At 32.3% G+C, this 15,774-nt stretch overlaps 1 protein-coding gene across 1 annotated transcript in view; it reads right to left on the minus strand.

The window, feature by feature from the left end:
- Window positions 1-15,774, minus strand: part of LOC134696894 (uncharacterized) — a 272,055-nt gene that overhangs the window by 38,404 nt on the left and 217,877 nt on the right. Inside the window, exons 7-8 of the mRNA XM_063558855.1 lie at window positions 5,732-5,764; window positions 1,193-4,432 (exon numbers count right to left, since the gene is read on the minus strand). Of these exons, the coding sequence (XP_063414925.1) occupies window positions 1,193-4,432; window positions 5,732-5,764 (3,273 nt within the window). The remainder of the gene's footprint in view (window positions 1-1,192; window positions 4,433-5,731; window positions 5,765-15,774) is intronic.

The raw sequence follows: 15,774 nt of genomic DNA on the forward strand, positions 1-15,774 counted from the left end.
GTTTTAGTATATATGGTTTGACTCACACTTAAAGGGACACTACTAGCTACGAAATATATTTATAAAATCTACTATAATATTTGTTTTGCTAACTCATTAATGAAATATAAGTAGTGAAATAATAATGGGCTATTAGCAGACAGTATGTTTCAATTTTATTAAAATAAGTTAAAAGTACAAAGATTATAAATTATTTACTTGCAAGTGAATAATTCGACCTCATTGAATCCGTATGGGATGGATAACACGTGAATTGTATGTGTAAAGTTATTAAAAGGAATAGAATGTCAACATTGAAAGTGTAACAAAGGTAAATCATTTGATTGACTGATTCGATCCACAGATAATCATTCTTATAGAGGTCAAACCCATGATTAACATTTATTTTTATCTATAATATGAAATGTAATAGATCTAGAATAAGTCAACAACACCAGTTTGCTTTATCTATTTATTTCTATGTTTAAGTTGACATCGCGTATATGGTCATTGAATGACTTAAGAGGTCAACTCGATAATTAAGTAGATGGCGGCTTGACTAAAATACACACGAAACCAATCTACCAATTGTCATGCCCGTGCCCTGTTAATTGTTTATGTTAGACTTTAATAGTTTGGATAATGGTTGTACATTGTTATGAATCAAATATAAGAATTTGATTAAAATCGGTGAAAATGAATTTGACAGCTAGTACTCCTTTTTTTAACAATTTAAGATGTTCTTTTAAAGAAATAGGTAGTTTAAAGTGTAACCTAGAGTCGCTTACCTAATCCTAAATATTGCTACAAAATATTCAATAAACAAACTATTTTCTGTATAACATTTTATAACGCAAATGATATTGTGACACCGCTTAATTTTGTAAAATACGTATCTCACTTAATCTAATTTCAATAAGTCAGAAAGCAGAGTTTCATCAAGATTTGACTTGTAGTATGCACATGTATTTCAATTAACAATTCTACTCTGGAAATCAATCTGGTATTTTAAAATCATGAATTAATATGACTGTATTCAAATTTGAAACAAATCAAATGCTTCTATATATATTTTTCTAAATTTGCAAAGTATATATATATCCAGTATACCAAATATAAACACAATTATGATAATATCAAAAGGGACTAAATAAATTTTGAATTATAATTTTAAAATAGTTCACATTTAATAAAGCTAATCTTAGCCACATACCTGCCATATTCTGTTCTTGTGTTTGTATATCAGTTCCATCATCTCTTACCATATCTTCGTTATCAGAACCTTTTTCAAGTGGTGGTTTTCCAACATTGTCCGCTTTATTTAAAGCATAACCTTTATCTATCAGTAGATTTACTATATCAGTTTTGCCATATTTAGAGGCCAATGACAATGGCGTTTCTCCATCTTTGTCGGTAGTGTTAATGTCAGCACCTCTCTCAATAAGACGGGCTACTATCGGTAGATGTCCATTAAGACAAGCTTCCATTAGAGGTGTAATTCCATTATTGTTAGGTTTATTTATATCACAACCTTTATCTATCAGTAAGTTTACTATATCAATGTTTCCATTATCACAGGACAATAACAATGGCGTGTTTCCATCCTTGTCGGTAGTGTTAATGTCAGCACCTTTCTCAATAAGACGAGCTACTATCGGTAGATGTCCGCCACGACAAGCATCCATTAGAGGTGTAATTCCATTATTGCCAGGTTTATTTATATCACAACCTTTATCTATCAGTAAGTTTACTATATCAATGTGACCATTATCACAGGACAATAACAATGGCGTGTTTCCATCCTTGTCGGTAGTGTTAATGTCAGCACCTTTCTCAATAAGACGGACTACTATCGGTAGACGTCCATACATACAAGCTGTCATTAGAGGTGGCATTTTAGCATTGCCCGGTTTATTTATATCACAACCTTTATCTATCAGTAAGTTTACTATATCAATGTTACCATTCATACAGGACAATGACAATGGAGTGTGTCCATCCTTGTTGGAAATGTTAATGTCATCACCTTTCTCAATAAGACGGGCTACTATCGGTAGACGTCCATACATACAAGCTGTCATTAGAGGTGTGATTCCATCATTGTTAGGTTTATTTATATCATAACCTTTATCTATCAGTAAGTTTACTATATTAATGTTACCATTATCACAGGACAATGACAATGGTGTGTCTCCATCCTTGTTGGAAGTGTTAATGTCAGCACCTTTCTCAATAAGACGGGCTACTATCGGTAGACGTCCATACATACAAGCTGTCATTAGAGGTGTGATTCCATCATTGTTAGGTTTATCTATATCACAACCTTTATCTATCAGTAAGTTTACTATATCAATGTTATCATTACCACAGGACAATGACAATGGCGTTTCTCCATCCTTGTCGGTAGTGTTAATATCAGCACCTCTCTCAATAAGACGAGCAACTATCGGTAGATGTCCTTCATCACAAGCTTTCATTAGAGGTGTTATTCCATTATTGTTAGGTTTATCTATATCACAACCTTTATCTATCAGTAAGTTTACTATATCAATGTTACCGTATGTACAGGACAATGACAATGGAGTGTTTCCATTCTTGTCGGTAATGTTAATGTCAGCACCTCTCTCAATAAGACGGGCTACTATCGGTAGACGTCCATTAAGACAAGCTTTCATTAGAGGTGTCGTTCCAGCATTGTCAGGTTTATTTATATCACAACCTTTATCTATCAGTAAGTTTGCTATATCAATGTTACCATATTTACAGGTCAATAACAATGGCGTGTCTCCATCCTTGTTGGTAGTGTTAATGTCAGCTCCTCTCTCAATAAGACGGACTACTATCGGTAGATGTCCTCGACGACAAGCTTTCATTAGAGGTGTTATTCCATTATTGTTAGGTTTATTTATATCACAACCTTTATCTATCAGTAAGTTTACTATATCAATGTTATCATTATCACAGGACAATGACAATGGCGTGTCTCCATCCTTGTTGGTAGTGTTAATGTCAGCTCCTCTCTCAATAAGACGGACTACTATCGGTAGATGTCCTCGACGACAAGCTTCCATTAGAGGTGTCATTCCAGCATTGCCAGGTTTATTTATATCACAACCTTTATCTATCAGTAAGTTTACTATATCAATGTTACCATTATCACAGGACAATGAAAATGGCGTGTCTCCATCCTTGTTGGTAGTGGTAATGTCAGCCCCTTCCTCAATAAGACGGACTACTATCGGTAGATGTCCTCGACGACAAGCATTCATTAGAGGTGTCATTCCATCATTGTTAGGTTTATGTATATCACAACCTTTATCTATCAGTAAGTTTGCTATATCAATGTAACCTTTCATACAGGACCATGACAATGGCGTGTTTCCTTTCTTGTCGGTGGTGTTAATGTCAGCACCTATCTCAATAAGACGAGCTACTATCGGTAGATGTCCGCCACGACAAGCATCCATTAGAGGTGTATTTCCAGCATTGTTAGGTTTATTTATATCACAACATTTATCTATCAGTAAGTTTACTATATCAATGTAACCATTACGAAATGACAATGACAATGGCGTGTCTCCATCCTCGTCGGTAGTGTTAATGTCAACATCTCTCTCAATAAGACGGACTACTATCGGTAGATGTCCTCGAAGACATGCTTTCATTAGAGGTGTCGTTCCATCATTGCCAGGTTTATTTATATCACAACTTTTATCTATCAGAAAGTTTACTATATCAATGTTACCATTATAACAGGACAATGACAATGGCGTGTCTCCATTCTTGTCGGTAGTGTTAATGTCAGCACCTCTCTCAATAAGACGGACTACTATCGGTAGATGTCCTCGACGACAAGCATTCATTAGAGGTGTCATTCCATCATTGTTAGGTTTATGTATATCACAACCTTTATCTATCAGTAAGTTTGCTATATCAATGTAACCTTTCATACAGGACCATGACAATGGCGTGTTTCCTTTCTTGTCGGTGGTGTTAATGTCAGCACCTATCTCAATAAGACGAGCTACTATCGGTAGATGTCCGCCACGACAAGCATCCATTAGAGGTGTATTTCCAGCATTGTTAGGTTTATTTATATCACAACCTTTATCTATCAGTATGTTTACTATATCAATGTTACCATTATAACAGGACAATGACAATGACGTGTCTCCGTACCTTCCGGTAATGTTAATGTCAGCCCCTTCCTCAATAAAATTGATAACTCTTGATAAATCTCCTTTTTGACAAGCACTAAGTAAACTGTTGTTTTCAGTATAATTAGGTTCAAAAAAAAAATTAAAGATAGGTTGTGACAACGACGAGTTATCATTTGTTGTAGGAAAAGCGTCTTTTGACTGTCTCTCAATATTTAAGTTATGTTCATGACTGTTGTCTGATTGAATTTTTTTGCCGTTGTTACATTTTAAATCTCTCTGTTCTACACTAATTCCTGCAGAAAAAAAAACATTTTAGAAGATTAGTGTCATTTTTGTTAAAACTGATTGTTTACTAAAAATAAATTTCATAATAATCATTTAGAATGATGCATTTTAAGCTTGGTATTTTTCTATGCTACAAAAGCTACTATTCTGATATATTCCGTTCTTCGTGGTATCATACGTTTAATCACAATTATTGATTTAGAAGGGCACATACATTTCCTTTAAAAGACTATAAATGCAGCCATTGGTCGTAATCATATAAAACTATTGTTTGTTAAACAAATATTAAATAGTAAAGTAATAAAATAACATCGTTATACAAGATTTTAATTCTTAAAAGTCTTGTAAATTCCTCACTTTGATATATAAAATGAATGAAATAAAGGTAATAACAGAAAACTGCATAACGTTTTTTGAAATAATTCAAACGTTTTTGCATGTAAGTGATTGATTATTAAAAGAAGTTCACAATCTTGCTGAATCCCACCTTTATGGAACGTACTATGACATTTGAATGTCTGTAATCTGTGTGAATTGTAAATTAAGACTGTGTGTTCGTTTCCCGCCAGTCAAATTACCAAATATCCTTATTGTCGATAGAACCGCCACATAGGGTATAATATTTCTTTTTTATTTGTTTTGCCAAAAAGAGGTAAAAAAATTATTTTACAATCACGACTCGAGAAAACAATTAATTTTTAGAACATAAACTTAGCACCCGTTTTTAGAATTTTAATATAAAAACTTCTTTAGTGATAAGTAAAGTTTTTGTTTTATTTAGATAAGAGAGTCATTTGATAATCGAGTTATATTTTGTGTTAATCAAAAACATCGTAATTACACTCTGTTTGCTGGTATATCTAACTACTTGTCAAACAGCAGTGGGATTAAGTACGTCTTATAATAAATCTGTTGGGCTTTATACTAAACTTTTATGTATATAAAATACAATTTAAATGTAAACAGTAAAATGAGATAAAATGCCCTTGCACTTTATGGCAAATATAATATTTGTTGACAGATATGAATAAGTGAGATAATCCATATTAAATAGAACATACGTTCAGTCTTTCATTTTTATCAATCCAAACAATCCTCGGTGTGCTTTACGACAGGAAAAAAACATTAAAACATGCACAAGACATGTATCAAAGATTTGCTCTGTAATTCTATTTTTTTATAAGTTTCGTTGGTCATTAAAAAGTATAGGTACCGATATTCCCTTATCCGCAAAGGACCTGAAACAAACAATGCAAGTCCAGATGTATGCCGTATAACAGAAAATAAAAACTTTGAATCATACTCACTAGTATATATCACGTACATCACTACCAATATGACTAAAATAAAAAAAAAATACATTGCGTCAATGCGAACTATAATGAATAGCCTCAGTATGAATAGTATAAAATGGCTTAAATGAGTGCATTTCCACGGTTGGTACGGTTGTCCTGCGACAGGACGTTCTGTGCTGGTGATTCGGTCCTGACTGGTGCTGTTAGGTCCCGACTCTGTGCTGCTGGTTTTGTTTAACATTGTATCAGAACGGTAGAAAAACAACCGTGCTGTTGCTTAATTTTTCTCTAATACGTCATATTAAAGTACCATGCGAGGAATATTTTGTATTGCAAAGGTCGTGCAAATTTGCCAAACGTATTAGTCCTGACGATGTGTTGGTGATTTAATTTAGGTAAAACAGTCTTGGTTCTGTGCACATACGACCTGGTTCTGTGTCTTAATATTTAAGGTAAAAGTGGCAAATATTCTAGATCATTGATGCAGAAATTAGTGTAATTGATATGTAATATATATTTTATGGATATTTCATATAAGCAAAGTTGAATCTAATTTGTTTTTATTCGATATGTGAGAGGGGGTGCAATATTTGTTTGTTGAGGTGTTTGAAGCTTTTCAAACTTTTGTTAACTGTTATTTTGAAGGTATATGTGCGGTTCACTGTTATTGGCTAATAAATTGATTTCCGTTTTCTTAAACTTGACATTGTTGTGAACTGTTATAAAAAAGAAAATAATTTACCCCTGTTTACTGTTTTTTTTCTTCTAATTTTTCAATTCACTTTTAATGAAACACCTCTTGTCCCCTTTTGAGATAAGACAACATGCACATCTATTGGGGGATTATGATCCTCTTGCATGACTTCAATTTACGGTATAAAATATCCAATACCTATATCAAAAGGTTATTTGGTAAGTTTGTCAATGGACAAATTTCTATCAAAAACAAAATGAAGTCGTTGTTAACAACTAAACGTAACCGTACGACCTTCAACAATGACCCGGAAAACAAATTGTAAAAGGTTTTGCATAAATTTGAGAGCATACATATAGAGTAAAGGACTCTTTTTCTGATAAAATGACTGGACTAAACTCCATAACATATAAACTAAAATTTAAAAAAAAAACCAGGCAAGACTAACAAAGGCCAGAGGCTCCAAGCTTTGGACATGCGCAAACTTGCGTCGGGTTTAACATGTTTTGTGAAATTTCAACCCTCCCCTATACCTCTAGCGAATGTAGTATAAACAAACAAACAGCAATACGCACAGTAAAACTCTGCTTAAAAGAAGTCCAATTGCGTGACAGAACATGCTGATGATAAAGAAACTAAGCAAAATGAAAAAGAATCATACATTAACAAGGGACTACATTTGTACTACTAGTTACTTCCATGCAATCTCCAGATTTCAATTTAAAAGATTGAAAGATTATGTCTTCATCATATTAAAATGAAGCACAACATAAGTTGATCATTGTAAACTATCAGATAATAAAGTCAGTGTAGCCTAAGCATCATAGATATTGTTTCTCTGACAAATTTGTCCAATACTGCAAATACTTTTTTTTTTATTCAACTGAATGTATCTCGGTCTTGTTTCTACTCGTATTAATCAAGTGTCTTCAGCAGCTAAAATCAAACTTAGTTTCTTTGTTATAATAATTTAGCTTTTAAATTCTAAAATTGTTGATAACAAAAATATGATGAGATTTAAAAGTTGTTCTTGAAAAGAATAATGTATCTATTAGCTATTAGGCCTCAGTAGCCTTTTATCAACACACAATCATGGTCAGATAGGTCGCCAGGGGGAGCGATGCTTTCGAAAGTTCACTAAAACACTTTGAAATTATTTAATATTTCATAGAAGGACAAAATAAAAGAGACTAGATAACCTAGATAACGAAAATACGATTGTTTAAGTTATGCATTTTAAAGAAGAACTACTTGCTATCTTCCACAAATCATTTATAATGTCTGATGTATACATATTTATGACAATAACTGTTGTGAGCACACGATTCTCTGCACAGTTTTAAAGTTCTACAAATTAAAACTAAAAAATAAAAGTTTTGCGAAATTTGTTTGATTGAGTACCGATTGAAAATCAAATATTTTAGAACATTAGCTCCCAGTAGCTGCGACAACTTGTGGTTTAATAATTTGTGTCTTTATATTTCTATTCTATGTCCTAAGTTATCTGCTCTTTGGTCGGATCGTTATCTGATTGACATATTCACCGCTTCCCGTTTCAATTTTACTTGAACACACCCGCGAAATCGCGGGCATTCAGAGCATGGTGGAGAGTATGTAAAGTGTTGTAGGAAGAATTTTGTAAAAGATTTAAAATGACTTAAGAAATTCAAAAATTCCCATTTTTTTGTTTTCTATTACCTTCATTATGAACATACACCTAGTACATGTATATTATGAACATTCAAGTCAGGAGCCTGTTATGCAGTGGTTGTCGTTTGTTTATGTGTTACATATTTGTTTTTTTCGTCCTTTTTTGTACATAAAAAAGGCCGTTAGTTTTCTCGTTTGAATTGTTTTACATTGTCATTTCAGGGTTATTTATATCCGACTATGCGGTATAGGCTTTGCTCATTGTTGAAGGCCGTAATGTGACATATAGTTGTTAGTTTCGGTGTCATTTTGGTATTTTATGGAGATCTGTCTCATTGTCAATCATACCACACCTCCTTTTTTGTAATCAATGAATTTTTGTAAAAGATCTAAGGTCAAGGAACAGAAAATGGGCTATGTCGCAGATTTTTCTAAAAATAAGAATACAACCTTGGCTCGTTGAACTACAACTGAAAATCGAAAAAATAATACATTTATCTCTTTTATTATTTGAACAATTGCAGATTGATTTCTTTTCAAATGGGTGAATATTTGTATAGAAAGCACATACAATCGGCGAAAAACCTTCTAAAATGTGTCTTAAAATCGCCAAATCTCTAATTCTGCTCCATAGATTTTTTTTACAAAACTATATATTGTTGACACATACATTTCTGTTTTAATGATATAAAATAATCATAGGGTCACCGACTTCGTTTTTTGTCTATTAATCAATTTGTTACCTTGTTGGTAGTGAAAAACGTCATAATCAACGTTTTACGACCTGCAACGCGATAACGTTACAGTTATTTCGACGTTTTGTTGGATTTTTTCACAAAGAACGCATCTTTGAATGATGTATACCGTAAAAACGAAGTCGGTGACCCTATCTTTATTTTGCATCATTGTAACGGAAATTTATGTATCAAATTGTAGAATTAGAGATTTGGCGATTTTAAGACAAATTTTAGAAAGGTTTTCGCCGATTTTATGTGCTTTCTATACAAATGTTCACCCATTTTGTAAGAAATCAATCAGTAATATTTCAAATGATTATTGAGATAAATGCATTATTTTTTCGATTTTCAGTTGAAGTTCATCGAGCTAGAGGTGTATGCCAAATTTTACTGAAATCTGTGACATAGCTCATTTACTGTAACTTTACCTTAATGGCTGGAGAATTTCAGAAAAGATACTTTGGGACAGGATAATTGTTTTTTTAGCTTGGCTCCTACTTTTTTTCCCCAAAATTCCTATGTTTTTGTTTGTTCTCTATTAACTTTAATAACACATGAATAATTTTAGCGCTTATCTGTATATTATGAATTTTCATAAAGGAGGGAGGTGTCGGAGGGGTCCTGATCCCAATATCCCGGGCTTAAAAATATGAAATCCCAAGGTCCCGAATTTTATAAAAATTAAATATCCCGACATCCCGTACTTGAAAAAAAGAAATCTCGAATCTGAAAGGTAACAACACTTGATTTAGACGTCACGAAAAAGGTCCTGCTCCCCTCCCCCTCATGCATTGGTATCAATAAATTGTTTTTGTTTTACTTTCAATTGGTAAATACTTTATTAGGGCGCAAGTTCCATATCAGGAAAGTCGCCTCCCAAAACATCAATATAATAATACTTTACTTTCAATTTTCAGTTTTATAATCGATCCACAGCGGTCATTGGTATATTATATAGACCCTCTCTATTTAGTAAACTCTGTGACCGCCGATGATAGTAAACTTTAAAATGGTATCAGACAGAAAATACACTTAATTCGTAGTATATGTATGTTCAAAGTATACGGAATAACGCAAACCGGAAGTCTAATCTGACTTAAAATGTCGTCCAATGACGGAAACATATCCGGACGCCTTTTTTCTCGTTTTTCTCCAAAAATATCTCAATCTAAATAATCATATGAGTGGATGACAAATGCAACTATTCACTGTACCTATAGAACACAGAGGCACGATGATTCATTTATTTTAGAAAGAAGAGAAGGGACACCCAAAATGAGGTCTTCTCGTTTAATAATATACATAAAAGCGTTTTGTTGTTACACAATTATGCCATTAAGGGTGGAAAGGAGGAGGGGTTTGTAAAGTTGAGGTGGAGTGGATTGGTGAAGAAAAAACAAACATGTTCAGCTCTGTCACGAATGCCTAAAATCAGTAGTTGTTGATGGTTGTTATCTGTTATATTTCAAATCAGGCCGAACGATTTCATTATTTGTTATCGTTTATATTTTAATGCTAGCATTCGTTATGGCTTTTGCTCGTTGTTGGAGGTCATTTTGTTTACATCTTGTTCCAATTTAGTCCGTTTTGTACAGTAGTTGTCGTCTTTTTATGTAGTTCATACGTGTCTCTCGTTTTGATATAGATTTTCCCGTTGGTTTTCCCGTTTGAATGGTTTTACACAGTCTAGTAATTGTTGGAGCCCTTGATAGCTGGCTGTTCGGTGTGAGCCAAGGCTTTTTTTATTTATTTTTTTAGCCGACATTTGGCACAATCTAAATTCTTATTTTTTTTTTTTTACAACATGTACTTTACTTTACAATGAAAAGAAAAACGGAACTTTGGCCGTCTTTTGTTTAGCTTTTAGGATTAGGTAGCAATACACAGTTAGGAGTTTAGTTTCGCATTATTTTCAAATAGGAAAGTTATTGTGTAATAAAATTCATTTTTAGACAGATGAGTGCTAATTTAGCCTTCAAAGGTGATTTATAAGAGCATCAAGATTATTTTTTACATGTTTTATGGGCTGTTTTCTGTTTGACAGTCCGTATTTTCATAGCTAGACCGGTCATCGGTCCAGAAATTAATGTACTGTTTACAAACACTCTTTTTCTACACGAAGTTTTTGACGCAATTTTACAAAAAAATGAGACGAAAGACATATGATTTTTCATTGGATTTGCTGAATGATATATGTACACAGTTTCAGAAAAGGTATTACTTCAAGCGATTGAAATTCTACTTTTAGCCAAATTTTGGGAAATATGTGACATCTTTCCCCCCCTTTTTGCAATATTTCATAACAAATAAATGCAGATTGTTGCCATGGATACACCAAAAAGAAATTATATTTTACCATTTTATATACTGGAAATAAAATCTATGGAAGATTCTGATTACATACATATCCCCATATATGACACAAACAGTAAGCTTGATATTGCAAGAAAGCAATGCAAAGGGAATGGTAAAATTCATAAGGGCAAATTTTAGTATTTTTTCCTAACTGTTTATTGCTACCTTATGGCATACTTACCAAGCTCAGAATTGTATACTTTAAGACTTTTCATGCCACAAATCTATTGATATTTAGATTCAAAATCAACTTCTGAGTATATTAAGTGTTTAACAATGACAATATGTGTCAATTTTATTGTTTACAGTCCTTAGCAACCAAAATTAGACATTTTGACACTATGCTTATATTTGTACTCTATCGGCTTAACGCTTGCTTCTGATGGATTGGACTGCATGTAGTAGCCCAAGTATTGAACGCGTTGGTTTTTTTCTTGCGAATATATATAATTATTGTTTTTATCAAGATTTCATGTTACATTTTGGCATATATTAAATGTATAATTGAATCAGATGTAAGAAATTGAGTCCCTATCACCAATTTTTTTAATCAAGTCTTTTGTATGCAATAAGCTTAAAGTTTAACATTTGTATGCTTAAAATTGCTAAATTTTGTACAATGTTGCATCATCAGAGATCTTATTATAATATTCAACATTAAAAAACTGACAAAAGAGGTACAGTTTTTAAGATTTGGCTAAAAATTGAGGTAGAGACAAGATTTTACACTTTGACTTGGCACCTTTCTTAAAATCAGTTTTTGTCGCGTTTCAGGGTCAACTGCTAACCTTCATAAAATATTCATTACTCAACCAATTTTCAAAAATAAAAGGCCATTTTACTCGTTTTAGCTAGCAGAACTCAGAAAATAAGTTAAAAGGGAGACTTTGAAAAAAATATTTACTAGGCATACTTACCAAGCTCAGAATTGTATACTTTAAGACTTTTCATGCCACAAATCTATTGATATTTAGATTCAAAATCAACTTCTGAGTAAATCAAGTGTTTAACAATGACAATATGTGTCAATTTTATTGTTTACAGTCCTTAGCAACCAAAATTAGACATTTTGACACTAGGCTTATATGTGTACTCTATCGGCTTAACGCTTGCTTCTGATGGATTGGACTGCATGTAGTAGCCCAAGTATTGAACGCGTTGGTTTTTTTCTTGCGAATATATATAATTATTGTTTTTATCAAGATTTCATGTTACATTTTGGCATATATTAAATGTATAATTAAATCTGATGTAAGAAATTGATTCCCTATCACCAATTTTTTTAATCAAGTCTTTTGTATGCACTAAGCTTAAAGTTTAACATTTGTATGCTTAAAATTGCTAAATTTTGTACAATGTTGCATCATCAGAGATCTTATTATAATATTCAACATTAAAAAACTGACAAAAGAGGTACAGTTTTTAAGATTTGGCTAAAAATTGAGGTAGAGACAAGATTTTACACTTTGACTTGGCACCTTTCTGAAAATCAGTTTTTGTCGCGTTTCAGGGTCAACTGCTAACCTTCATAAAATATTCATTACTCAACCAATTGTCAAAAATAAAAGGCCATTTTATTCGTTTTAGCTAGCAGAACTCAGAAAATAAGTTAAAAGGGAGACTTTGAAAAAAATATTTACTATTAAGGTAGCAATACACAGTTAGGAGTTTAGTTTCGCATTATGGCCCCTGTGAAATTTTCAAATAGGAAAGTTATTGTGTAATAAAATTCATTTTTAGACAGATGAGTGCTAATTTAGCCTTCAAAGGTGGTTCATAAGAGCATCAAGATTATTTTTTACATGTTTTATGGGCTGTTTTCTGTTTGACAGTCCGTATTTTCATAGCTAGACCGGTCATCGGTCCAGACATTAATGTACTGTTTACAAACACTCTTTTTCTACACGAAGTTTTTGACGCAATTTTACAAAAAAATTAGACGAAAGACATATGATTTTCATTGGATTTGCTGAATGATATATGTACACAGTTTCAGAAAAGGTATTACTTCAAGCGATTGAAATTCAACTTTTAGCCAAATTTTGGGGAAATATGTGACATCTTTCCCCCCCCTTTTTGCAATATTTCATAACAAATAAATGCAGATTGTTGCCATGGATACACCAAAAAGAAATTATATTTTACCATTTTATATACTGGAAATAAAATCTATGGAAGATTCTGATTACATACATATACCCATATATGACACAAACAGTAAGCTTGATATTGCAAGAAAGCAATGAAAAGGGTATGGTAAAATTCATAAGGGCAAATTTTAGTATTTTTTCCTAACTGTTTATTGCTACCTTATGGCATACTTACCAAGCTCAGAATTGTATACTTTAAGACTTTTCATGCCACAAATCTATTGATATTTAGATTCAAAATCAACTTCTGAGTATATTAAGTGTTTAACAATGACAATATGTGTCAATTTTATTGTTTACAGTCCTTAGCAACCAAAATTAGACATTTTGACACTAGGCTTATATTTGTACTCTATCGGCTTAACGCTTGCTTCTGATGGATTGGACTGCATGTAGTAGCCCAAGTATTGAACGCGTTGGTTTTTTTCTTGCGAATATATATAATTATTGTTTTTATCAAGATTTCATGTTACATTTTGGCATATATTAAATGTATAATTAAATCAGATGTAAGAAATTGATTCCCTATCACCAATTTTTTTAATCAAGTCTTTTGTATGCAATAAGCTTAAAGATTAACATTTGTATGCTTAAAATTGCTAAATTTTGTACAATGTTGCATCATCAGAGATCTTATTATAATATTCAACATTAAAAAACTGACAAAAGAGGTAGAGTGGGGTGCTCATTTTCGCCACATCTTTCCATGTTTTCTACAGTTTATGGTCAGGTCTAAATGTTTTTGAAGTATACTGATATTTCTATATGAAGATAACTTCAAATGCAAAATATTCTTAGGCTTGAAAACGGGTTTGTTTGTAAAAAATAATTTGAAAAGTTAGATTAAAGGGTGTTTGAAATTTTTGGATGTTTTGTTAATGGAGGACACATATTCGCCGTTTTTACACATCTATTTAAAACCAAATAACCGCAGCTTTTAACAATTTTTATCCAAGCAATTGCATTATAGATGAATAGCAGACATTTCAAAGGTGTAAAGAATTCAAAATTAGGGCATTTAGTCAAATATTTACTTAGAAATACTTCTTTGAAATCGTTTTTTATTCAGGAAATTGTCCGAAAATTTTTGTCCATTTTTCGGTCATTTTCGGTAGGAGCCGCAATTTCATCTCAGTTTAAAAAAAATATCATATTTGTTATAAAAATATAATTTACCAGTACATTTCTTCCATTTCAGCCATCCGTTGCAGTTTTTACACCTCAAAATCCTAAATTGGCGAAATTGTGTCCCTGGCGAAAATGAGCACCCCACTCTACAGTTTTTAAGATTTGGCTAAAAATTGAGGTAGAGACAAGATTTTACACTTTGACTTGGCACCTTTCTTAAAATCAGTTTTTGTCGTGTTTCAGGGTCAACTGCTAACCTTCATAAAATATTCATTACTCAACCAATTTCAAAAATAAATGGCCATTTTACTCGTTTTAGCTAGCAGAACTCAGAAAATAAGTTGAAAGGGAGACTTTGAAAAAAATATTTACTATGCATACTTACCAAGCTCAGAATTGTATACTTTAAGACTTTTCATGCCACAAATCTATTGATATTTAGATTCAAAATCAACTTCTGAGTAAATCAAGTGTTTAACAATGACAATATGTGTCAATTTTATTGTTTACAGTCCTTAGCAACCAAAATTAGACATTTTGACACTAGGCTTATATTTGTACTCTATCGGCTTAACGCTTGCTTCTGATGGATTGGACTGCATGTAGTAGCCCAAGTATTGAACGCGTTGGTTTTTTTTCTTGCGAATATATATAATTATTGTTTTTATCAAGATTTCATGTTACATTTTGGCATATATTAAATGTATAATTAAATCAGATGTAAGAAATTGATTCCCTATCACCAATTTTTTTAATCAAGTCTTTTGTATGCAATAAGCTTAAAGATTAACATTTGTATGCTTAAAATTGCTAAATTTTGTACAATGTTGCATCATTAGAGATCTTATTATAATATTCAACATTAAAAAACTGACAAAAGAGGTACAGTTTTTTAAGATTTGGCTAAAAATTGAGGTAGAGACAAGATTTTACACTTTGACTTGGCACCTTTCTTAAAATCAGTTTTTGTCGCGTTTCAGGGTCAACTGCTAACCTTCATAAAATATTCATTACTCAACCAATTTTCAAAAATAAAAGGCCATTTTACTCGTTTTAGCTAGCAGAACTCAGAAAATAAGTTAAAAGGGAGACTTTGAAAAAAATATTTACTATTAAGGTAGCAATACACAGTTAGGAGTTTAGTTTCGCATTATGGCCCCTGTGAAATTTTCAAATAGGAAAGTTATTGTGTAATAAAATTCATTTTTAGACAGATGAGTGCTAATTTAGCCTTCAAAGGTGGTTTATAAGAGCATCAAGATTATTTTTTACATGTTTTATGGGCTGTTTTCTGTTTGACAGTCCGTATTTTCATAGCTAGACCGGTCATCGGTCCAGAAA

This window comes from Mytilus trossulus, chromosome 14, assembly GCF_036588685.1.
Source record: "Mytilus trossulus isolate FHL-02 chromosome 14, PNRI_Mtr1.1.1.hap1, whole genome shotgun sequence".
Classification (NCBI taxonomy): Eukaryota; Metazoa; Mollusca; class Bivalvia; order Mytilida; family Mytilidae; genus Mytilus; species Mytilus trossulus.